This window comes from Saccopteryx leptura, chromosome 3 (assembly GCF_036850995.1).
Source record: "Saccopteryx leptura isolate mSacLep1 chromosome 3, mSacLep1_pri_phased_curated, whole genome shotgun sequence".
NCBI classification, from domain to species: domain Eukaryota; kingdom Metazoa; phylum Chordata; class Mammalia; order Chiroptera; family Emballonuridae; genus Saccopteryx; species Saccopteryx leptura.
In genome coordinates this window covers 170,546,324-170,571,989 of record NC_089505.1, presented here as the reverse complement: position 1 = coordinate 170,571,989, position 25,666 = coordinate 170,546,324, and the positions used below count along the sequence as shown (strand labels likewise).

Here is a 25,666-nt window from a genome sequence, read left to right as displayed (position 1 = left end):
ACATCACTCTTAGCAGTGATTTTTTGGAATTGACACCTAAACAAAGCCAACAAAAGCAAAATAAACAAGTGGGACTACATCAGACTAAAAAGCTTCTGCACAGCAAAGAAGTCATAAGCAAAATGAAAAGGCAGCCTACGGAATGGGAGAAAATATTTGTAAATCATATAGCTGATAAGAGGTTAATATTCAAAATAGATCAAGAACTCCTACAACTCAATAGAAAAAAATCTAATTTAAAAATCAAGCAGAAGGTCCAAAAACATTTTTTTTTCCAGAGAAGACATATAAATAGCCGACAAGTACATGAAATTGTGCTGAACATTACCAATTATAAGAAAACACAAATCAAAACCACCGGGAAGGCCCTGGCCGGTTGGCTCAGTGGTAGAGCGTCGGCCTGGTGTGCAGAAGTCCCGGGTTTGATTCCTGGCCAGGGCACACAGGAGAAGCGCCCATCTGCTTCTCCACCCCTCCCCCTCTCCTTCCTCTCTGTCTCTCTCTTCCCCTCCCACAGCCGAGGCTCTATTGGAGCAAAGATGGCCCAGGCGCTGGGGATGGCTCCTTGGCCACTGCCCCAGGCGCTAGAGTGGCTCTGGTCGCGACAGAGCGACGCCCCGGAGGGGCAGAGCATCGCCCCCTGGTGGGCAGAGCGTAGCCCCTGGTGGGCGTGCAGGGTGGATCCTGGTTGGGCGCATGCGGGAGTCTGTCTGACTGTCTCTCCCTGTTTCCAGCTTCAGAAAAAAAAACAAAAAAAAACCCATAGGGAAATATTGCCTCATACCTATTAGAATGGCTATTGTCAAGAAGATAAATAGCAAGTGTTGGCATGGACGTGGAAGAAGGGGACCCCATGTGCGCTGTCAGTGGGAATGTATGTTGGTGTGGCCACTGTGGAAAACAGTATGGATGGCCCTCAGAAAACTAAAAGAAGAACTACAATATGTACTTCTAGGTATTTATCCAAAGGAAATAAAAACAGTTACTTGGAAAGATACCTGCATTCCCATATTTATTGCAGCACCCATATTATTAAAGAGCCAAAATGTGGAAACAACCGAAGTGTTTATCAATGGAAGAAGAGACAAAGCAAATATATACATTTAATTCAGCCAGAAAAACCACGAAAATCCTGCCATTTGCAAAAACATGAATGGACCTTATGCAACATGAAAGCATTATGACAAATAAGTGAGACAAAGAAAGACAAATACTATGTGATCTCACTCATACGTAGACTCTAAAAATAAAAACTAAACCCAGATAAAGAGGACAGATTGGTGGTTATCAGAAGCAGGGAGGAAATGTGAAATGAGTAAGGTGGTCAAAAGGTACAAACTTCCAGTTAAAAGATAAATAAGTCTCATAGATATAATATACACCATGGTGACTATAGTTAACAATATATACTGTATTATATATTTCAAAGTTGCTAAGAGAACAGATCTTAAAAGTTTTCATCACAAGAAAAAACAAATTGTAACTGGATATTAACTAAACTTATTCTGGTAGTCATTTCACAGTATATACATATATCAAATCATTGTTATATATGTAGAACTAATGCAGTATTCTGTGTTAAAAAAAGACAATGAATGGAAATTTTGAATAAATAGTATCTCAAATAGTACCTTTTATTATGCAAATCTATTTGGTTCTTGAGTTTTGAATAACAAGTTGCAAGAGTATGTAGCAGGATTTATCAAAAAAATCTATCCCATCTGTTTCTAACTTCAGACTCTAAAAGTTAAGATGCCTGTTTATTTTTTTCATTTTTGCTTCATCCCAAGGCAATCGCATCCCAGGCATTATATCTCTACCCTTCTCTTGGCAAGGTACCCACAGGGGTTAAACGACTAGTTGTCATATATCTTTCTCAGTGGTGTTCTGGCTCACACAACCCCTCTGGGTTTGAATCCATGCAAAGAGCAGAGGAGCAAAGAGAAGGGATAACATATTTTGAGACTTCTTGTTTATAGATCTGTTGTCCACGTATTTGACTATAGCTTCTTATTTATCTTTCTCCCCCTTCTTTTCCAAGTGAGAGGAAGGGAGATAGACAGACTCCCACATGTGCCCTGACCAGGGTCCACCTAGCAACCCCATCGATGCTCTGCCCATGTGGGACCATTATTTTTAGCACCTGAAGTGGAGGCTCCACAGAGCCGTCCTCAGCTACTGGGGCCCATGCACTCAAACCAATCGAGCCATGGCTGCAGGAGGAGAAGAGAGAGAGAGAGAAAGAAAGAGAAAGAGAGAGAAGGAGGAGGGGGTGGGGGAGGGGTGGAGAAGCAGATGGTTGCTTATCCTGTGTGTCCTGACCAAGAATCAAACCCAGGACATCCACCCTCCAGGCCAACGTTCTACCACTGAGTCAACTGGCCAGGGCCACTTATTTGTCTTTTATCCTCAATATTTGGGACATAGTAGTTGGATAAAAAATGTTGAAAGAGAGAGGAAGGAAGGAAAAAGGGAGGGAAGGAGGAAGAAATAAAAGGAAGAAGGAAGGATATATATAGCAAAGGGAACAAAGAATAATATTTTTTAAAAAGCAGACCAAAGGAGACTATCCTCTGACCAAAGACAGAATTTCCTGTGTGTAAATCAGAAGTCAGTTCCTCAGCAGGAATTCTACCTGGATTTGAAAGAGGTGCTGGCCCATGTTAGGATAAATGCAGGGGAGAACAACAGCCTTTGGCCCTCATAGTTGCCACTTGTGTTCAGTCCAAGGAAATTACTGAGCAGCCCCTCACTGGTATGACTGGCCCACTGAGATTCCAGAACAACGCTCCCTATTTGTGATGAGAATTTTGTAAACTCATCCAGGCTACTACTCATGATGGCTACTCAGCCAGGGCTTTGGGCATCTTTACATGGAATTGATGAGCGGAGATATCAGGGGGAGGATGATCCAGGAGATGCCATGGAGGTTGGTTTCTATGTTTTAGAAGGCAACATTAGTAGCAGGGTACAAGGTGAAACTGCTGTGGTCTACAGGCATCTACAAAAATGTTGCTTTGGGTACATTTTTATAAATACCTTAAAGACTCTTGGTGGCTTTTTGCCATTTCAGTGGGAGAACATGTAAGTTGTTGCGCTCTTGGTCTCGTGAGATCTGGACCAGCCCAGGCTACCCCTACCCTGTGTCTCCAGAGATAGAAAATTGGAGGTCCAACCTTTTGTTTATTCAAAATAAACAAAAACAAACTATTTAAAATGCGTGATAGAGGGCAAAGGGGGGACAAAAAGCCATCACACTGCAGACCTTTCATGCTGCTTGAATGAGCTCCTGGCCCTGGCCTCCAGCTCTGCCTGGATGACTGTTCCTACCTGTCCTACATTCCCATTCGGGCATCGCTTGCTAACTAAACCCCCAGTGGCTCAGGAACTTCAGTATACTTCCTGAACTCCCACTTCATACCTACCACAATTATGATTAAATTGTTTTGTGTAATTATTTACTATTTGTCTTTTCATTCTCATGTAAGGTGCATAAGAACAAGGGGATACGTCTCTCTTACTCATTGTTATATCCACATTACTGTGCTCAATATCTTATAGATGAAAACTACTCTTTTACTTGTAAAAAGAATGAATAATGCTTCTAGGCATTGTAGTAGGTGCTAGGGATATTAAGGTTTTCAAAAACACTGCATTAAACCTTGAGAAACTTTATGCTCCTGGAGTAGCAATCACCAATGATAATTTATCTCTCAGCCTTCAGAAAGGACCCGGGTGAATTAAGGTGCTCTGACATTCCCCACCTCATTTTCCCAAACCCCACTTCTTTCTCATGAGAATCCCAGCACTGACCTTGTTTATAACAAAGGACATTTAGTAGAAGTAAACAGTTTCTTCATTAAGTGGACATGTATTTTGTTTTTGTGGAAAAAATTTTATTTAACATTGCTCTGTTAAGTTTTTAACATGGGTCATCTGAAAATAGTATCAACATTAAACAACAAATGAAAACAAACAAATTCCCGCAGTTTTTCTGTAAACCTCCTCTTACCCCTTGACCCTAAGCTACCCAGAAGATCAATCACCCTTTCCTAAAGCCCACTTAACTTCAGAACTTCCAAAATGTTTTGAAATATTTGACTTTTAAATGTTTTTTTCTTGTTTCTTCCTTAGTTTTTCCTACTAAGGTTTTAAATAAATCTTTATCACTTTTTTTTTAAATTTTTTTATTTATTCATTTTAGAGGAGAGGGAGAGAGAGAGAGAGAGAGAGAGGAGAGACAGAGAGAGAGAAGGGGGGGTTGGAGCTGGAAGCATCAACTCCCATATGTGCCTTCACCAGGCAAGCCCAGGGTTTCGAACTGGCGACCTCAGCATTTCCAGGCTGACGCTTTATCCACTGTGCCACCACAGGTCAGGCTATCACCTTTCTATACAGGTTTTTTTTTTTTTAGTATTTGTGATTAATAGTTAAAACCTTCCAGTTTAACAACTCTTGAACTAGTTTTGCTCCTTTCAGGCAGCTGCAGTCCACCTTTTCATTCCAGTGATGAAGGCACCGAACAAAACCACTTCTGAAACCCTCCAGATAACCAGTGCCACCTGCAAGTTGATGCATTGTTTGCCTTCAGAAGTATCTAGTTTTCTAGGTCTCTCAACCATTTTTAAAAGTTTGGTAGCACTCTCAATATCTTTGAGATAGTTTTCTCAGGAAAACTTTATCTGGCCTGAAGCCATCTTTTTTTTTTTTTTTTTTTTACTAATAATAGCAACTGCAAGTGAACAATTCTAAAATACTATACAGTTTGTCTGTAAAGATGGCACTGAGTTGGGTCTTAATGGCACTGAGTTGGGTCCAAATTAGCTAATGGACTTAAATTTTTTTCCTCTATTTTCTTTTTCTGACAACATATTCAAAAGAATGCACTTGCAATCTCACCCTTACGGTATTCTTGTAAATTTGTTTTTAGTTTTTCATTTATTTAGTGAATATAGATTGAACACCTATTATGTGCCAAAGTATGTGCTGGGAAAACAGTGGAGACCAAGATTAATCCAAGAACCACACAGATGAATAGAAAGTGGTGTCTGTGACAGGCTATCAAGGGAGGCCCTCCGTGCTATGAGTGGCGCCAGGGCCGATTTGACCTGGTCAGGGATCAGGGAGGCGTCCGTGAGCAGGTGGTGCTGGAGCTGAGCTGTGCAGGGTGTATAGGAGTCCGCAAAGCAAAGGGGGATTAAACACAAGATAGTTTTTGTTCTTGTTTTTTTGTGTTTTTAACTAGATAACATCTTCAGAAACAGATGTATTTTAATGAATAATTCATATTTTCAAAACATTTCTTTCATGTAGATTTTTGGTACAGTCTAGGTCTGAGAGGCAGGTAGCCTTTGACCGTATCTCGTAGAGCCTCATATAAAGAAGCCTTTTAGACCCTCCCTCAGATTCTAGAATCTGAGACTTGAGCATCAATTATCATCATGGTAGATTTTATTTAGCTTTGCTTTGAGAAATGCAAGTTGGAAGAAGAAACTCATATAATGTTTGACTTGGAAAAGATGACCATTAAATCAATATGCTAAGTTTAGAGACAACCCCAAAAATATTTTTCTGGCAGACACAAATTCTTGAATTAAATATTTATTGGTTGGATGGACAAAAATCAAATATTCTAATTTTCAAGTGCATTCACATCATTTTGAATATTCTGACAATAAACGTCTGGTAGTTGCTGATATCCTCCTGCAGAATTGTGGTTTTTTTTTCCTGGAGGCTTAAAGACTCGAACTTCTTTCTTCCATCATTTTACTGAGCACGTCCAATGGGAGAGTCAAAGAGCTGACATCTGGAGAACCTTCTGGAAAACCCCCAAACAGAATTATTTACAGTTAGTTTTTCTGCTATTAAAAACCCTTTTGCCCTGGCCGGTTGGCTCAGCGGTAGAGCGTTGGCCTGGCGTGCGGGGGACCCGAGTTCGATTCCCGGCCAGGGCACATAGGAGAAGCGCCCATTTGCCTCTCCACCCCCCCCCCCTTCCTCTCTGTCTCTCTCTTCCCCTCCCGCAGCCAAGGCTCCATTGGAGAAAAGATGGCCCGGGCGCTGGGGATGGCTCCTTGGCCTCTGCCCCAGGCGCTAGAGTGGCTCTGGTCGCGGCAGAGCGACGCCCCGGAGGGGCAGAGCATCGCCCCCTGGTGGGCAGAGCATCGCCCCTGGTGGGCGTGCCGGGTGGATCCCGGTCGGGCACATGAGGGAGTCTGTCTGACTGTCTCTCCCTGTTTCCAGCTTCAGAAAAATACAAAAAACAAAAACAAAAAAAACTCTTCCATGGTCCCTGATCTTAAAAGGGAAATTTTAAATGGTAGGTTTCTGTAAAAATGAAGTTTTTCTTTTTTAAAAAAAGAACAATAGAAACGATCATACTATAAACCCATTAGTCTTTTAATTTCCTGAGCAGTGTTACTTTGTTTCCTACTTGTTAAAATTTTTACCCAATTAAAAATAAAAAGCTCAGTGGGGAAGGTTTGATAAGTTGCTTTAGCTTCACTTTTGGTTGACTTGTGTTTTCTGTAAGTACCAGTGTATCTATATTTGTGTAAAACACATCAAACTTCCCATTGAAACAAAAATGGCAACTTTTGCCCCACAGAATCATTTGGAATTTAATTCAACAGACTATGGAGCATTTTGGGCTAGCAATATGAAATAAAAGGGCCCCTGCCTTTTTTAGGCTACTCTAAACTCGAGAAGGTAAAAAAATAAGCAAGAAACATTAGTTTGAATATTCTGAAGGGCAGGAATCTTACTTCCTCACCTTCCTCTCCTTGGATTTTTCATCAGGAAGAAAGAAGCCTTCCATGTAGACTTTCTAAATTTGATTTGGATTCTCTGGCCTGTCCTTGTGTTCAAATTATGCTTGCTGCTTAGAATTATTGGACTTCCTTTGCTCAAGGGGAAAGAGTGGATTAGAGATACACTTCCGTCTCTTTTTGTCCATTGGAGGAAGACAGTCTTCAAAAGCAATCAGTACAGATTTATTTCCTCAATTGAATTCTAGGCTTAGTTTTTGATGTTCAGACTGATAAGAGAATGGAAACCTTGTCTAAATCACATTTGAATGGAATCCAGAGTTTGAGGGGAAACACACAGTCTTTTCAAGGATTTAGGAACCTTTGCAGGTGGCTATGTATACACTCTGCTTTCTGGAAAATTGTACCTAATTTAAAGGAGGTAGAAACAACAAATAATCCAGAGGTGACCAAGAAGACCAGTAGGATGCAGAAAGCTGAAGCCACATTTCTCAGAGAGACTTGAGGTATATTCAGAATAACAGAGATGAAGGAGAGAATGAGTAACACCTGGTAATCATCCTTAGCCTCATTTTAGAAAAGATTTCTGAATTTAAACTTACTTAAAATATACAGAATAAGCATTCAATACTTATTAGTGACATACACATGTAGCTGAACTTCTTTAACAAATATCCCAAAGAAATAAAAATCTTACCAAGATTTATAAATGCAGTATTCCAAACCATTAAGTCACAAACAAGACTTATGTGTTTGGATTTGTTTTCCGTTACTTGTTTTGTAACAGGGTAATGTTCTGATGAGGGGGTCACAAAATTTGGTCATTGGGTACCAGCTGAGACCTAAGAAGTCATTATTGCCTGACCTGTGGTGGTGCAGTGGATTAAGCGTTGACCTGAAACACTGAGGTCACTGGTTCAAAATCCCGGGCTTGCCTGGTCAAGGCACACATGGGAGTTGATGCTTTCTACTTCTCCCCCCTTCTCTCTCCCTCTCTCTCCCTCTCTCTCCTCTCTCTAAAACGAATAAAAAATTTTAAAAATCTTAAAAAAAAACCCAAGTCATTATTGATTGACACATCTTTATAACTAGTGACAGAACATTGTGCATTAAAATTTCAATGAACCTTAACTTTGAGATTATAAATTATCCCTCTTTTCCTCTTCTCAAACGTTCTCATTATTAGTGGAGTGAAGCAATACAGTAATAGTCACTCTTTTATTTATTGTAGTGACAAACTTTATAACAAAATAATAACATAATAGAAGAGTTTGGTCTTTACTGCAAAATGTTTGATTGGATGTGTGTATGTTTAGGTCTAATTCAATCTAGCAAATCTATTCAAAGGCATTGTGCCATATTCTAAAAGAGATAGAGATAAACAAGATGTAAACCCTGTTCTCAGTGAAAGAAAAACAACAGCCTCTTTAAGTGCACCATTGGCACAGGAAACAATAATTACATGTACAAAGAAGATCAGTTATAATTCATGCTTTTACAGGAATTTGTCTAATAAACATTCTCCCATGAGAATACATATGAGTGACAGTAGGTACTTTGCCTGTTTTGTTCACTTTCATCTTCCCAGAAGCTAGCACAGTACCTGACATATCTTATAATCTCATAATATAACACGTGACTGAGTCAATGAAAGTAATCTTGTGAGAGAAAAAATCGGCTACTGATCATATGTAACAAGCTTTAGTGGATTCAAAGGCTTATGAATACAGTAAACCTAACTGGAAACTGTTATGTAAAGTAGAGCCCTTGAGATGTTTGGCTTGAAGTAGAGTGATTAAAAGGATTTTTCTTTAAATATGTGCAAAGTATATATCTTTCTTGAGGAAGAGGTATAATATCTTTCTTGGTTAAGAGAATCAGAATTGCTAGGAGGAGTAATGTTTGCTCCCCATTATTACTACCCTTAGAAAAACAAGTTAAGCTCAATTTGAATATTTTCCAAATAATGTAATGGGGCCATTAACTTTATGTGTGACATTATAGAAATATCTAAGGAGATGATAATACCGAAGTCTGTTGGGTTGCAAGTTCAATCTGCATCTTTTCATCTAAGTCTGAAGTTCTCACTTATGAGGATGTAAGAGCACTATAGTTTAAGAACCATTTACATGTATTAATATATTTTTTAAATTTTATACTGTCAAATGGGAATGTGAAAAGAGAAATTGAGTATAGGAGATATTCTCTTTAAACTGTTTGTTTCTTAGTATGTGTTAGATTCTTTACATTTGAGGCAGCTGATATATTAACTAAGAGCAGTAGAGTGGGAATTAAGTCATGGCTCACCATGAGCTGTATTCCTTGGGCAAGTTACTTAATCTGTTTTGGCTCGTTTTTCACTCCTAAAATGAGACTTATGGAGTGAATGGTCTCTGAAGTGCCTTTCAAGTTTTACAATTTTATAACCCATTTTAATTGTTTAATTAAATATATTTCTATAGAGCCACATAATTACAGTCTCCTTCAGTGGGTTTTTCTAGAACTAGTTTGTCGTATGTACCACAGCTACAGAGTAAAACACAATGTAGAGTCATATTCTCCCAAGAGAGAAAGATAGCATTTCTCATGTAATTGGAAAATGTGGCTTTTTCTCCTGTTTTTTATTTCCATCCTTGCATGGCTAAAGGAAAAGCAGTTGTTTCATAATTGATGTTTTGAACATATCCTGATGACTTGATTTTGACTTATGGAGCCTTTGGGTACAACTAAGAAGAACCCACAGATAAATCATGGTATTGCTGGGCGCTTCCTTTCTTGCCCTTTGTCTCCACACCAGCCTCAGAGCTGCTAATGTCCTGGCCCTGCACTGCAGGACTGTCCTCCTGTGACACTACTCAGACACACGCTTTGCCCTTACAATGATGATTTCTAAAACTAAAGGCACCCCCTTCCTTCATTATAATTACTACATTTTCACCAATTTATTGGGAAAATATTGAGTGTCTACTATATGTCAAGCAGTACTTTCTAGGTAGTTGGGATACATCACTGTACAAAATAGAACAAAAAAGGAAGTCCCTGCCTTCATGAAACTTACATTCTTGTAGGAAGAGACAGATGATATATTAAGGAATATATAAGAAGTGTTTGTTGACAGATTGGATTGGGGTTATAAGAGACAAAGTAGAATCAGGGATGACTCCAAGATATTTGGCCTACGCAGCTGGCAAGATGGAGTTGCCATCAACTGAGATAGGAAAGTTGCAAGAGAAGGGCTTTGCTGTGACCGGAGGTGGTGGGGATAAGGGATGGAACTAGAGTTGGTTTGGGACATAGGAAGTTTAATGTGTCTAGTAAGTATCCAAATAAAGATGTCAAGTAGGCAGGTGGTTCTATGAGTCTGGATACTGATAAAAATTTGTGTTTAGTATAAATGCTATATAAAGCATTATGACTAGATGTGATCTCCAGGAGAATGAATGAGTTCAGTGAAACAAAGTACCAAAGACTGAGCCCTGGGCACTCCAAAGATAGAGGTCAAGGAGAAAAGGAGAAAGCAGCAAAGGAGGTAAAGAAGGCACAGCCAGGGAAGTAGAAGGCACACCACACCTACTGTGGTGTCCTGAGAGTTAAGCGAAGAATGGTCATTTTATGCTGGTACTGCTGATAGAACAAAAAAGTGAGGGCTGAGAATTGACTGTTAGATTTAGCAACATACATGAATAATATATGTGTGATTTTATTCTGTAGAATTCATATTTTATGTGCTCAGGAATTATTGGTCTTTTAAAATTCCTCTTTTAAGGAGCCACTCATCTTGTTACTGATATGCTACTTATGTAGAATTGGCCTTGTTTCCTTGAAAGGTGTATAATTGTACTTTCTAAAGATAGTAATGTCAGGGCCCTGGTTGGTTTGCTCAGTGGATAGAACATTAGCCTGGCATATGAACATCCTGGGTTTGATTCCCAGTCAGGAAACATAGAAGAAGCAACTATTTGATCCTCTCCACCTCCCTCTCCCCCTTCTCTCTCCATTCCTCTCTCGCAGCCAGTGGCTCTGTTGGTCTGAGCGTTGGCCTCAGGTGCTGAGGATAGCTCAGTTGATTCGAGCATCAGCCCTAAACAAGAGTTGCTGAGTTGATCTCGATTGGGGCGCATGAGGGAGTCTGTCCCCTCTTCTCACTTAAAAGAGAAATAAATAGTAAATGTGATGTCAGAAAAAATATAGAACAAAGCAAATGTTAGCTGTACCTCCTAACAGCCATAGAAAACAGTGTTAGCAGTCAGGTTTGAATCAAAGTAGGATAAGTAGGATATTCTTAAAGTCACAGGTTAATAAAGTAGAATTTGTTCTGTGTAATTGATTTTGGAAGATAAGATACTAAAATTCTCCTGAGAGGGAATGAAGACAGACTGTTTCAGGAAGAGCCAAATAAATGAAAGAAATAAGAAATTCTGGGTTTGCAACTAACTTTACCAATATTCTTTACCCAAGGATTATATGATGTGATAAATTTGAAAGGTAAAGGTTTGTGGCTAATAAAGCCATTAAAATGACTTTTGATAATAAATATTTTTAATAAAATCAAGTGTGCATTGATTTCTGCAAAAGGACACAGAGCAGAAATAATGTAAAACTATGTATATGTATTTTTGAATAAGTAAGATATCATTATCTCTTGCTTGAAGTTGAAATAAATATTTACAAAGATATTATTTAATTAGGCAAACTAAATTCTTAAGTAACAAGTTGGAAATTGGCATTGGAAGAAGCATAAAAATAAACATTTGTATTTCTAAAACAAGAAAATTTAATAAAAATAAAATTATGCTGATTTGAGTTTCAGGGGGAGGGGACTATTTAAACCCAGCAGTTCATTCAGAAGTGGTTTCTTCAGCTTAAAATGAAGTATCACAAATCAATTGGGAACTATAATGATAGTGAAAGAGAAATCAACTGTAGTTGTCATTGTATTGTATGACTTTCAGAGGTGCTGAAATTTGTGTAAGAAGAATACCAAATTTTTTTCAGTTAAGAAAGAAGAAGGTCCATCAACCCTCTTTTCATATTTGGAATTTTTAAGTCAACTCCTTTAACCACCCCCCTTTTGTTTTTGTATCAAAACTAATTTCAAAGATTAATGTTATGCCAGATAGTGGCTTTGAGACTTGTGTTAAAAAAATTAAGTCTGAATGTATGTATTTACACCTGTGTGTATATTGTACACTATGTACGTACATACATGAGCATAACATACAAGTGCATACACAGTCACCCAAAAGAGGGTAAGTGCATTAAGAGTAGAGTTATAACACTAAAAAGCTATGCCATCTTGACCAGCTATGTCTCTAACATGTCTTGTAATCCATCTTAACTAGGCTGTGCCAGTATTAGGAAGCAGTAGATAATACTTAAGTTTCTTAGATTTTTAGTCTGTTTTCTGTTAAGAGAATGAGGCCTGTGAATGCAACTCAGCCAGAGACTTGGGGCACCTTACCTATAATGAGTGTCCAGGACTTTGCTTTGTCAAAAAGAACCATAGATCAAGGAACGTGAACCTCTATGTCTGTGATTCTCAAAGTATGATTCATGGAATACTGGTAGCCTAAATCTTTGTAGGGGTCGCACAAGGTCAGAATTATTTTTTAATGCTAAGGTGTTTTCTGCCTTTTTCACTGATGTCACAAAAAGCAATGATGGGTAAGGTGCCTTAACATGAATTAAGGTAGAGACACCAGACTGCACTGTAGAGATTGTATTCTTCATGGGCACACACTGCTTTAAAAAATTGCCAGTTTCATTTAATGTCTTCATTGAAGCAGTAAAATTATTTTTATAATAATAATTTATAAAATTATAACTCTCAACCCTTGACTGAATATTGTATTAATACACTGAGATGAGGAGGAAGAACATATAAAGTACTTCTGCTGCCTTTTAAAGTACGATGGGGGTATCTCAAGAGAAAGTCCTTATTTGAGTTGAAAGATGAATTAGCTCCTTTACCATGTTACACCATTTTTACTTGAATAAAAACTTGATTATTTAGACTTGAGTATGTGGAAGATATTTATTTAAAATGAATGAAGTGACACTTTAAGGAAAACAACTGGTAATATTTGCTGCCAGAAATGAAATTCAAACTTTTAAGTGCTGATTCGAATTTTGGAAATCTTGTATTCACCACCATGAGTTTGACAGTTGCCCATTACATAAAAGCTTTTCTGATGAAAGTAGTGGTGATATTAATGAATGTGATTTTAAATATAATTTGTCAGCTTTTGGAAGAGCTGTATAACTCAGTGATCTAATATTTTCCAGATGACCGATGCATGATGTTACAAAATCATGCCTGGGTAAAAGATGCATCAAAGTACAAGATAGATGAATGAGCTTTATAATGAGGGGTTTGAAAAGTTGATAGTTTTCAGATTCCACATTGCAGCTAACCAAGTCAGTTTGATATATTATCAAAAACTAATATCCACAATTTTATGAAAAGGCTGTGGAGATACTTTTCCCTTTTCCAAACACATGTCTGATTCATAAATTTCAGTCAAGACAGCATATCTCAACAGAATGAATACAGAAGCAGATATAAGGACCCAGTTTTCTTCTCTTAAGCCAGATGTGAAAGAAATTTGTAAAAAATGTAAAACAATGCCGTTATTCTCATTTTTTTGTTTTATAGAATATAATTTTCATAATATATAAGTAATTTAACAAAAATGTGTTTATTTTTAAGTGCGTTAATATTTACTTTAAAAATTTTCTTGTTTTTAATTTCTAATATATAAATATTAATAGGTATTTTTTACATAAAAATGCTTTTTGAAGACCTCCTCTATTTTACAATGTGAAGGAGTCCTGATATCAAAAACTTTGAGAACCACTGCTCTATATTTGTGTGTTTTATTCCTGAAATTCTCCCCGCTTCAGAGAACATGCCCAGGTCCTTCCAAAGTGTTCAGGAACTTATCATGATGGACACAACCAAATCTGTCAAAGAAGGTAGCCTGGAACACAGGTACTGAACTTGTCACTGCAGCTGATTAGGGTCACTCCAAATCTGATTTGGGCAAATATTGCTCCATCATTGAGCATCTGAATATACTCATTTATTTATTTAACAGGTAGTTTGTTCAGGGCCTCTTTTTCACCAGACATTGTGGTGAGGGGATGTGAAGTAGAATATGGCAATAGCTTCTAAAGCAAACTTGGAAATTAAGTTGAGCTAGTGCCTGTCGGTAATGGCTGCTGGAACATCTGTGCCTAGAAAATATTTGGGGCAGTGAGATTGTAATGATTCATTAAGAAAAGAGGTCATGAAGTGTCTAAAAAAATCAAACTTTGAACAAGTATGAAATTTTAATAGCACTAAGAATACACAATGTTACTGTATTTAGCTTGTGTGGTTTGCCTATAACATGTCTTGAGAACACATATGCATGACATAAGTTCTACCTTCAAGAAGTTTGCAGCCTAGTGGTAGTAACAAAATAGAGTTAAGAAAGTTATGTTTTGATAAAATAAGGAAATCATATGAAATGCACAGATGTCAAGTAGATAGGTCAGAAGTGAGAACAGCATCAAGCAGTTGAATTTTCAACACTTAAGAAACAAATCCAAAAGGAAGACAAATTACTGCTTAAGAAAAAGTCAGATAGCCCTGGCCAGTTGGCTCAGCGGTAGAGCGTCGGCCTAGCGTGCGGAGGACCCGGGTTCGATTCCCGGCCAGGGCACACAGGAGAAGCGCCCATTTGCTTCTCCACCCCTCCGCCGCACTTTCCTCTCTGTCTCTCTCTTCCCCTCCCGCAGCCAAGGCTCCATTGGAGCAAAGATGGCCCGGGCGCTGGGGATGGCTCTGTGGCCTCTGCCCCAGGCGCTAGAGTGGCTCTGGTCGCAATATGGCGACGCCCAGGATGGGCAGAGCATCGCCCCCTGGTGGGCAGAGCGTCGCCCCATGGTGGGCGTGCCGGGTGGATCCCGGTCGGGCGCATGCGGGAGTCTGTCTGACTGTCTCTCCCCGTTTCCAGCTTCAGAAAAACGTAAAAAAAAAATAAATAAATAAAAAAATAAATAAAAAAAAAAAAAAAAAAAGAAAAAGTCAGATAAAGCAGCAAGACAGACTCGATAACATTATATCGGTTTCCAAAGATAACCACCAAAAATTCAAAGAAGAGTCTTGGCTTTTCTTTGGACTGTTTATTGAACAGCCTTTCATTCAGTATTAGGGAAGGAAGAGCCAGGAAACAAACAGGCCTTGGGAAAATAAGTGATAAGTGTAGCCTTCCCCAGGCTCTTTAATTAGACACTTTAATAACAAGGACAAATGAGGTGAGCTAGATTATTGGCATCAAAGATGGCAAAACAGAGAGGAACTTTCTTTTTAGTTCTCCCTGCCACTCTTATTCATTGCCATAAGATAAGGAAAGAATATTTCTTCTCACAGTAGCAGGATGAGTGAGTAACTTCAAGTCGTGGATCCTAATAAAGGCAGTAGGACCAAGCTGTGAGAAATGGGAATACTGACCAAGAAAAGGATGTGGCGTTTCCCGCTTTTTCCAGAACCTCTCGGGCATCCTATGCGTTTATCTTCTGTCATCTAGCTAGAGATAGATGTTTCCAGGACCAAGTCATTTATCAGAAGAGATGATAAGGGGTAAGTTTGAGGCTCACAGTAAAATATCAGAAGTAGAGAAAATAGAGAAAAGATATCAAGTCAAAAGAATAGGGACCAAAAAGGGGAAGGTACAAAACAAAAATGAAGATCTCCCCAGTCCACCCCCAACCACCACCATCAATGAGATCTTCCCTCTTACGAGATGAGGACCATATGGCAAAGTTGTTTGCCTTCCCCAAGGAGCAATATCTTAGTAGATATTTAACACAAACCAATACTAAAGATTACACTTAAAAAATAGTATAAAGCGGCCCTGGCCGGTTGGCTCAGCAGTAGAGCGTCGGCCTGGCATGCGGGGGACCCGGATTCGATTCCCGGCCAGGGCACATAGGAGAAGCGCCCATTTGCTTCTCCACCCCCCCCCCTTCCTCTCTGTCTCTCTGTTCCCCTCCCGCAGCCAAGGCTCCATTGGAGCAAAGATGGCCCGGGCACTGGGTATGGCTCCTTGGCCTCTGCCCCAGGCTCTAGAGTGGCTCTGGTCGAGGCAGAGCGACGCCCCTGGTTGGTGTGCCAGGTGGATCCCAGTTGGGCGCATGCGGGAGTCTGTCTGACTGTCTCTCCCCATTTCCAGCCTCAGAAAAATACAAAAAAAAAAAAAAAAAGTATAAAGCAATGACCCAAAATAGTAACATCAATAGCAAAAATATTTCAAAGGCTGAGCTTTGGTTTTTCTGACGCCCTCTTATTCTGATTAAGAAAAGAGAATCCAAGAAATAATGTACTCAGAGACTGCTCTGGCCATGATCTTTCTGGTTCATGTGGAGCTAAAGGGAACCAGCTTATTGGGCAATAATAGAGGTATTTGTCTTTTTCATGTGAGGCTCCTTATTCTGGTCAAGGGCTCAAGAAAACTCCAAGGTGCCAGGATAGCTACTAATCTAGCTCAGTCCACTATTTCTGGAGTGTTGAAGCAGCATTTTGAAAGTTGTGAATAATGGAGTTTCTTGTGCATGAAGGTAATCAATTCACCAGCAGTCTCTCTTTTCTCAGAAACATGATTCCGGTGACAGAATTCCGACAGTTCTCTGAGCAGCAACCTGCCTTCCGGGTGCTGAAACCATGGTGGGATGTGTTTACTGATTACCTGTCAGTGGCCATGCTGATGATCGGTGTGTTCGGATGTACCTTACAGGTAGGTGCCCAGACTCATGACACATGGGAACTAGAGCAAGACAGCCATTGAAACCTCTTTAAAAAGCTGGCTGTGTGATTTTTAACTAATGTTATGGTGGCTCTTCTATGTTTGTGGATGGTGTTTATAATTATGGCAGGAAGCCTGAAGCACTGATTTACTGAACTTTCCTAATAAGGTAAATATGTTACTGGTAAGAGTTCACTAAGCCCAAACAGCAGTGGACTGGAGTCAAATAATATCTGATATCAGTAACATTAAAGGAAGTCCTATATCTTTCAGAATTGGCTTTATAGCAAAATATGGCATATATATGCACAGTGCCATTTATATTGTCCAAAAGGGAACTTTTTTCTTTCCCTTGCCTTTTATACTAACCCCGATAAGATTTCCTGGAAGAATATTTTGATAATATATCATTTATTTTACCCATTGTTTAGTCTGAAATTAAAATTTAGCCCAATCAAAATTTATTCTATATAGATGCTATGCATTAAATCCAGATTATTTTTGTATACCTACTATATGCCAGGCACTGTACCTGGAGGACATATATACCTATAAGTGGTTTATTTCTGGGATAAAGCTAAATAAACCAGCATCAGAAAAGGTGGTGTTATACTCTGATAGATGCATCTGTAAGCAGTAAGGGAGAGCAGAGGAAGGGTGCTTTGCCTGGGAACAAGGGGATGGTTGTGTTAAAATTTGGAGAACCAGCTGAAGTAACTGCATTTCCCCATGTATAAGACAATCCCATGTATAAGACTCACCTTAATTTTGGGGACTGAAATTTGAAAAAAAATGTATTACATAAAGTTGTTGAACTCAAGTTTTATTCATCATAAAATTCATACAATTTCTCATCACTGTCAAAACTCCCATTCATTAACTTGTCCTCATCTGTGTCTGATGACGAATCACTGTCTTCAACAATGAGCACGAAAACAAGCACAAAAAAGTGGAAAATGCAAGTAAAAAAAATCTACAACCACTCTATAAGATGCACCCAGTTTTTAGACCCAAAATTTTTTTTTAAGTGCATCTTATATGTGGGAAAATACAGTAGTCAGGGAGAAGGAGAGGAGGGAGGGAGAAGGTGCCAGGAAGAGGAAGGACAGTTATGAGTCTTGGATGTGAGAATGAACAGGACATCTTTGAGAAATGGGGCAGGATTAGCTAGCACTCACTGGTTGTCATCAGTGTGAGAGTGGAACCCTTGCCTGTGAATGAAACCACCCAAGGGAGGTTAGCGAGTGCGATGATGTCAGGAATAACATTGAAGAGGGAATGAAGGAAAAGGGGTGCCTCTGAAGAGACCAAGAAGTGGCAGCTGTGAGAACAGATGGAAACAGGAGAGGACAGCTCAGTCAAAGGCAGGCGTGATTAATGACGGCAGAGGCTGTACAACAAACTTGTGCGCCTAGGACAGCACAGCAGCAACCAGGTCATTAACAATCTTAGTTCAGTGGTTGGAAAAGTGAATGGAAGTTGAAGTAAAGGCTGTGGGGTACTTCTTAATCCTTTCACCCTTTTCACCCAGAAGTACAGATTGGCAGTTATAGAATAGTAGCACAGGGAATATAGTCAGTAATATTGTAATAACTATGCATGAGGCCAGGTGGGTACTGGAAATATTGGGGGAACACTTTGTAAAGTATGTGATTATCTAACCACTGCGCTGTACACCTGAAACACAAAATAATATTGAATGTAAACTGTAATTGAAAGAAGAAGGCTGTGGGGTAGATGTGACTTTCAGGTAGAACAGCTGAGAGGAAGGAGAGCTTGGAAGAGAGAAAAATAGCTAGAAGTGTTACAGAGTCAAAATAAGGCCTTTCAAGTTGATTTTAATATTAGTTAACATGTAGTGCTTCCTCTGTGTCAGGCATTACTCTGAACATGTCACATATATGTTACCTCATTTCATTCTCAGGGCAACCATAAGACGGAGGTTCTGTTAGTATCCCCATTTACAGACGAGACAACTAAGGCAGAGAGAGTTTAGGGCAACCTCCCAATGTAGGTGGCAAATCCAGGCAGTTTGGCCCCAAATTCCCTGTTCTTAATTCCTGATACCATGCTGCCTCTGTTAGCTGAAAAAACTTTGCCCTTCCCCCTTTCTCCATTGAAAAACTGGAGGGGTTTTTTTTGTTTGTTCGTTTGGGGTTTTTTTTTGTAGCAGAAACAGAGAGATTCAGAGAGAGGGACAGATAGGGACAGACAGAAAGGGAGAGAGATGAGAAACATCAATTCTTTGTTGCGGTTCCTTAGTTGTCCATTGATTGCTTTCTCATATGTGCCTTGACGGGGGGGGGGGGGGGGGGAGCTACAGCAGACCGAGTGACCCCCGGCTCGAGCCAGCGATCTTGGGCTCAAGCTGGTGACCTCAGGGTCTCGAACCCAGGTCCTCCTCGTCCCAGTCCAATGCTCTATCCACTGCACCACCACCTGGTCAGGCCGAAAAACTGGAGTTTTTAAAGATAAAAGGAATAAATTCATAAATAAAACAAATAGTTGCTGAAGAATCTGCTGTGTACCAGGCAGTATTCCAGGAGACAAGAATTATCAATATAGGAGGGGGAAAAATAAAAGACAAATGTCCCAGCCATGTAGAGCTTAAATACTACAGGGAAAACCAGCAGAGTAAGGAAGATCAAGTAGTAAATTATATATGTTAGATTATATAGTATATATATAAATTATATATGTAATAAGGGCAATGGAAAGTAAAGGAAAACAAACGAGGATGGTAGGAGGTCCCAGCAGCTGAGATTAGGAGTTGCAATTCTCAAACAGGGTGGCCTGAGAAGGCCTCGTTGGGAAGGTAACGTTGACCCAGGACTGAAGGAGGTGCAGGAGCAGGCCCTGCAGATGTCCGAGAGGAGCCTTCCAGGCAGAGGGAACAGCAAGAGCAAGGGACACATAGGCAAAGGTTTCACAGGACCTTTCTGTAGGAGAATTTAACATTTAACTTTCTCAACCTTCTAACTCTGTTTCTCTGGAGACCAGATAAAGGTAGAATGTTACAGTGTTGCTTGGCAAGGTAGCTTATGATATAAATGACTGCTGACTGGTCAACTGCACCTGGGCTGGGGAATAATAAACGCCTGGTAGGAGGCTATACCATAGGACTTCTGTGATTGTGGTGACACTTGTAACAAGGTATGTCTTTTTGACACATGGGAGAGTTATGTATTGGGTTATAAGAGATATGGGCTTTTTGGAACATAAGGCTTTTAAGCCAAGATAAATTCAGAACTTGCCTGCAGTGGTTCTCTTGTCCTTATGCCTGAGATGATGATCTGGGAGGAGAGGCTCAGGGAGAGCCTGGCTCTGGGCAGCAGTGTGGACCCCAGCATAGGCAGTGGTGAAGGTTCCCCCAAAAGGGAAAGCTGCTTTGCTGGAATGCTGTGGTTCCAATCCTGTATCTCTCTTCTTTTTTTTTTAATTTAGTGAGAGGACGGGAGACAAAGACCGACTCCCACATCTTGCCCACATCCACCCAGCAAGCCCACTAGGGGGCAATGCTCTGCCTATCTGGGGCCCTTGTTCCCTTGCTCCCTAGTGCCTGAGGCAGAAGCCATGGAGCCATCTTTAGCACCCAGGGCCAACTGGCCCTGATGGAGCCATGGATGCAGGAGGATAGAAGAAGAGAGAGAAATGAGGGGGAGGGATGGAGAAGCAGATGGGCACTTCTGTGTGGCCTGACCGGGAATCAAATCCTGGACAACCATATGCCAGGCCAACGCTCTACCACTGAGCCAGCTGGCCAGGGGTTCCAATCCTGTATCTTTCTAAGTGATCCTGGGGCCAAGTAAGGTTGATGATCTGACTGTAGAGATGATCCTAAAAAGCCTGCCAGTGATGTTAGGGACATCCGTGGTATGCTGATGGAAAAGCCGGGAGACCAGTACGGAAGAAGAGCGAGTGAGCATAGTAGAAGAGTGAGGCCTGAGAGGTGCCGGGGCAGGTAGGGCCTTGTAGCCACTCCAAAGGTTTTGGCTTTGCTCTGACATGGGGCGTGTTTGGAGGATTTTGAACAGAGGGTAGTCATTATGTGCCTTAGATTTTAACAAGACCACTCAAGCTGTCGAGAATACAGTGCAGGGGCAAGAACAGGAGCAGGGGGATTATTTACAAGGCTACTACCATAATCCAGGCAAGACATAAATCAGATGGTTTGGACCAGGATTAAAGTGGTGGTTCTGGTTATATTTTAAAGGAAAAGCACTAAGATTTATTAAAGATTGAATGTGCGTTATGAAAGAGAGAGAAATAAAAAATGACTCCAACAGTGTTGGGTCTGAGAAACTGAAAAAAGTTTTTGAGCATGGTAAGTTTGAGGTACGTGTAATAGATACCCAAGTAGAGATGTTAAGTACACAGATCCATAGAGGACCCAATAGATCAGGAAAATGAAGAATGGTCACCTCGGGAGGAAGGCGGTGATGGATCCAGTTGGAAGGATTACCCTTGATTTAGTCAAGGAAGTATTTCCACCAACATGAGGATGGTGGTGATGGATGCGTTTTATTGGAGTAGAGGGAGGAGAGAGGCACAAAAAGATGGGAGTTGGGAGTGTATGACTTATGGGCCCGGTGAAGTAGAAAGTGATACGTGTGCTGGGAGACTGTGAGCATAAGGAAGGCAGGACATGGCAACAGGAAGGTAGTGGAGTAGGGTCCTCAAAGAGGGCAAAGATTTGGAATGGCCATTTGGGAAGTAGAAGGCGGTGACATAGATCAGCAGGATGGCTGTCCATCCACCTTATGTATTACTTGCCAAAGCACTCGGTGCTGCTGCAAGCAGGTCCAGGACTGGTTTCTCTCAGGTACGTATTCCACAGCAGGATGAATGTAGGAAAGAGAAACCTCACAGAAAATGTAAGGACTGAAAGGCAGAAACCATGGGGACTAAACCGAAAACACAAAGTTAGTGTGTCTAAAAGGAAAGTTTTTTGGGTTTTTTGTATTTTTCCAAAGTTGGAAACGGGGAAGCAGTCAGACAGACTCCCGCATGCGCCCGACTGGGATCCACCCGCATGCCCACCAGGGGGCGATGCTCTGCCCATCTGGGGCGTTGCTCTGTTGCAACCAGAGCCATTCTAGCACCTGAGGCAGAAACCACAGAGCCATCCTCAGCACCCAGGCAAACTTTGCTCCAGTGGAGCCTTGGCTGCGGGAGGGGAAGAGAGAGACAGAGAGGAAGGAGAGGGGGAGGGGTGGAGAAGCAAATGGGCGCTTCTCCTGTGTGCCCTGGCCGGGAATCGAACCCGGGACTCCTACACGCCAGGCCGACGCTCTACCACTGAGCTAACCGGCCAGGGCCAGGAAAGTTTATTTTAAAAGTGCCTGCAAGCAGGCTGAGACCAGCAAAGGGTGTCAGCTCCAAGCTACAGGAGAGAGCGTTAGATATAGTTGCTGCAGGCCTTTGCTGGCATGGGGTTGCCTGCGCCTGGACATGCTGAGATTAGCATATCCTGGTCTGTGGCCTTGGTCACTGACTGTCTCCCTTTCTCAACCCTCAGGTCCCTTGTGATGGCCTTGTCTCAAGTACATTTCTCAGAACCTTCCCAGGGTGGGGGGAGTTGCTTAAGGGGAGGGGGAGGTTTGGCGTACTGAAGAAGTTGCCCTAGTGGGAAGTTGGGTGAGGAGAATTTGCGTTTTAAGGGGGCTCTGGATTAAAAGGAGCCCTGAACCTAAGCCTCACAAGAACTAGTAGCTAACTTGGAACAAAATGAGTAAAAATGAGAACATGTACCCATGAAAACATCTGTAATGAACATCATTTGAGAAATGGGTCTGCGGTGAGTGCAGGGGAGGATTCGACAGGAGAGGATTCGAATGCAACTTAAGCATCTTTTCCTGTATGGTGGTCAGAGTGATCTTCCCGGAGCACGGCCCCCACTGTGTGTCTGCTGTGCAGAGCTCTCGGCTCTTTCCACTTTGTACCTGCCCGGTACGGTCACCATCACCACCACCTCCCATGGTCATTGCCCATTCCTCAGGCAGGTGATCTAGTTTGGGCCCTTCACACACAGACCTGTTTCATCCTGATAGCCTCTAAAAGGAAAATGGATGCCTGTTGACTGAGATGTCCGGGTTCTGATGTCCACCCCAGAGGAATATTGCATCATAATATGAAGGTGACCAGGCTCCGAAAATGTATGGAGTAGACCATTTTATTCAGCAAACATCACTAAGCACCAGCAATATATCAGGCATCAAGTCGGGCTCTAGACACTGAAAGAGAGATACCATACAGCCCCTGCCAGCAGGTTGCTAATAGTCTAAAAACTGAAGAAATGCATAAGCAATGTCATTCAGTGTAAGTGCCTTAAGGGCATTAAGTATGATGTTATCATTTCAGCTACTGGAAGTTAGGGACTTGAGGAGGTAAAAATTGAGCCTCATCTCAAAGAATGAGTATACAATATATATATTTTAAGAGGAATGGAAGAAAAAAATCAGTGGACACAGAAGATGTAGTAAGATCATGTCACAAAGTCCCCATTGACTGGCACATATGGCATTTTAGGGAGCATTTCCTCACATAAAACTGTCCTATCCAGAATGCTAATAGCACTTCCATGGACACTGGTTAGAAACCTGTGCTAGAATCTACAAGTGTATGTGCTTTAGCTCCCAGAATGAACCTAGAAGATTAGTCCTGTTTTTCAGAAGAGAATTCTGAAGAATAAAAGGTTTGGCAACTTGACCGAATGGGACTGACTATATTAAAAGGAATTAATATCCAAAATATATAAAGAACTCACAAAGCCCAGCAACAAACAAGCAAACAATCCAATTAAAAAATGGGGAGAAGACCTGAACAGACACTTCTCCCAAGAGGACATCCAAATGGCCCAATAGATATATGAAAAGATGCTCATCTTGACTAGCTACTCAAGAAATATACAAATTAAAACTACAATGAGATACCACCTCACACCTGTTAAAATGGTTATTATGAACAAGACAGGTGATAAGAGTTGGAGAAGCTGTGAAGAAAAAGGATCCTCATTCACTACTGGTGGAAATGCAAATTAGTACAACTGTTATGGAAGAAAGTATGGTGGTTCCTCAAAAAATTAAGAATAGAATTACTATATGACCCAGCAATCCCTCTACTGGGTATCTACCCAAAAAACTCAAAAACATGGGTAAAGACATATGCACTCCCATGTTCATCACAGCATTGTTCATGGTGGCCAAGATATGGAAACAACCAAAGTGTCCCTCGATAGGGAACTGGATAAAGATGTGGTACATATATACTATGGAATACTACTCAGCCATAGGACATGATGACATATTGCCATTTATAACAACATGGATGGACCTTGAGAACATTATATTAAATTAAATAAGTAAATCAGGAAAAGCTAAGAACTATATGATTTCACACACAGGTGGGATATAAAACTGAGACTCATGGACACAAATAAAAGTAAAGTGGTTACCAGGGATGGGCACAAAACACAATCGACAGTTCAAATGCTATAGAGATGTTTATCTAAAACCTGTGTACTCTTTTTTTTTTTTTTTTTTTTTTTTTTTTTGTATTTTTCTGAAGCTGGAAATGGGGAGAGACAGTCAGACAGACTCCCGAATGCGCCCGACCGGGATCCACCCGGCACACCCACCAGGGGGCGACGCTCTGCCCACCAGGGGGCGATGCTCTGCCCCTCCGGGGCATTGCTCTGTTGCGACCAGAGCCACTCTAGTGCCTGGGGCAGAGGCCAAGGAGCCATCTTTGCTCCAATGGAGCTTCGGCTGCAGGAGGGGAAGAGAGAGACAGAGAGGAAGGAGAGGGGGAGGGGTGGAGAAGCAGATGGGTGCCTCTCCTGTGCGCCCTGGCCAGGGTTCGAACCCGGGACTTCCACACACCAGGCCGACCCTCTACCACCAGGGCTAAAACCTGTGTACTCTTATTGACCAATGTCACCCCATTGAATTTAATTTCTAAATAAAAAGGGGGAAAGGATGTTTTATTATTTGTCAATACAGTGTTGACTCTTTCTTGCTCTGATTTAAAGGAATTAGAATCAATTCTCATGTTTCACTCATCTGACAAAAATCTGTTCATGTCTAAACAAGTAGCTATTTTCAAGGCTGCTGTGAAATAAGACTTATACTATAAAAAGCATTGCTCAGATTACAACAGCTCCTATAAGACACAAATATAAACTCACTGTAGAGCAGGAGAGTGTGTATCGTGTCCTATTCCTGTATAGTCACACACCCTTAAGGACCAATAATGTAAACATTCAACTCTGTGCTATAAACAACACTATTCAAACAACACTCAATAAAATAGACCAAATCCTTAAAGGTCAACATGTTGCTTCCTGGAAAAATAACATTGCTTTAGATCTCTGCTCAGTGACTCCAGGTTATCTTATTATGACCAAATCCAAAACAGCCCAGAGGCAGGCTATTACCAAATATAGAGTTAGCAGTTAAGAACCAGAAACAGGAACTGGAAGATACAAGCCCCCTGGAAGCCCTAAGGGACTGCTCTGTGAGTGTTAGACAGGAAAGACATTTCCTGCTTTCTGAATTGTGTTGTTGATGGGGGAGGGGGGTAGCCAAGAGAATGATTTCAATGGTTTAAAACCACCCATAAAAAATCCTTACACACTTAACCCAATCACTAGGAGCAGACTGGTCAGGAAGGTCACCCTGGAGAAGAGTTTGGGACATCTGAGCTTGTTGTTCAGAGTTGATCCTCACTTTGATTTCTGGTACATACTGAAGTTAACTTCTGCTTCCCTGATTTAGAACCATCAGTGTGAACTCCATGGTCAGTGGTCCTCAGGAAAAAACGCTCTCTAGTGGTTCAGTGGAAAGTATAGTTGGTAAATAATAGAGAGCCATTCATTTATTAGAGTAAGAGCAGACGAGCAAGCAGGCAAGGAAAGCCCCGACTCATTCTCCAATCTCCTCTGGACTCTCAGGCCCCCCAGGCCCCCCCGCCAGCCTCAGTAGGGCTCCCAAAGTTCTCATCACTCTCTCCCTCCCTCTGCACTCTCCAGCAAAACAGGTTGGGGGAAAAAAAAACCCAAAAACTTTTCTCCAGCAAACAATAACAAACAACAGCCCAATTCCAACGGGGAAG

General features: G+C 41.0%; 1 protein-coding gene across 1 annotated transcript in view; it reads left to right on the top strand.

The window, feature by feature from the left end:
* LRRC8C (leucine rich repeat containing 8 VRAC subunit C) overlaps nt 1–25,666 on the top strand; it is a 105,186-nt gene that overhangs the window by 40,061 nt on the left and 39,459 nt on the right. Inside the window, exon 2 of the mRNA XM_066376845.1 lies at nt 16,405–16,546. Coding sequence (XP_066232942.1) covers nt 16,409–16,546 — 138 coding nt within the window. The 5' untranslated portion in view covers nt 16,405–16,408. The remainder of the gene's footprint in view (nt 1–16,404; nt 16,547–25,666) is intronic.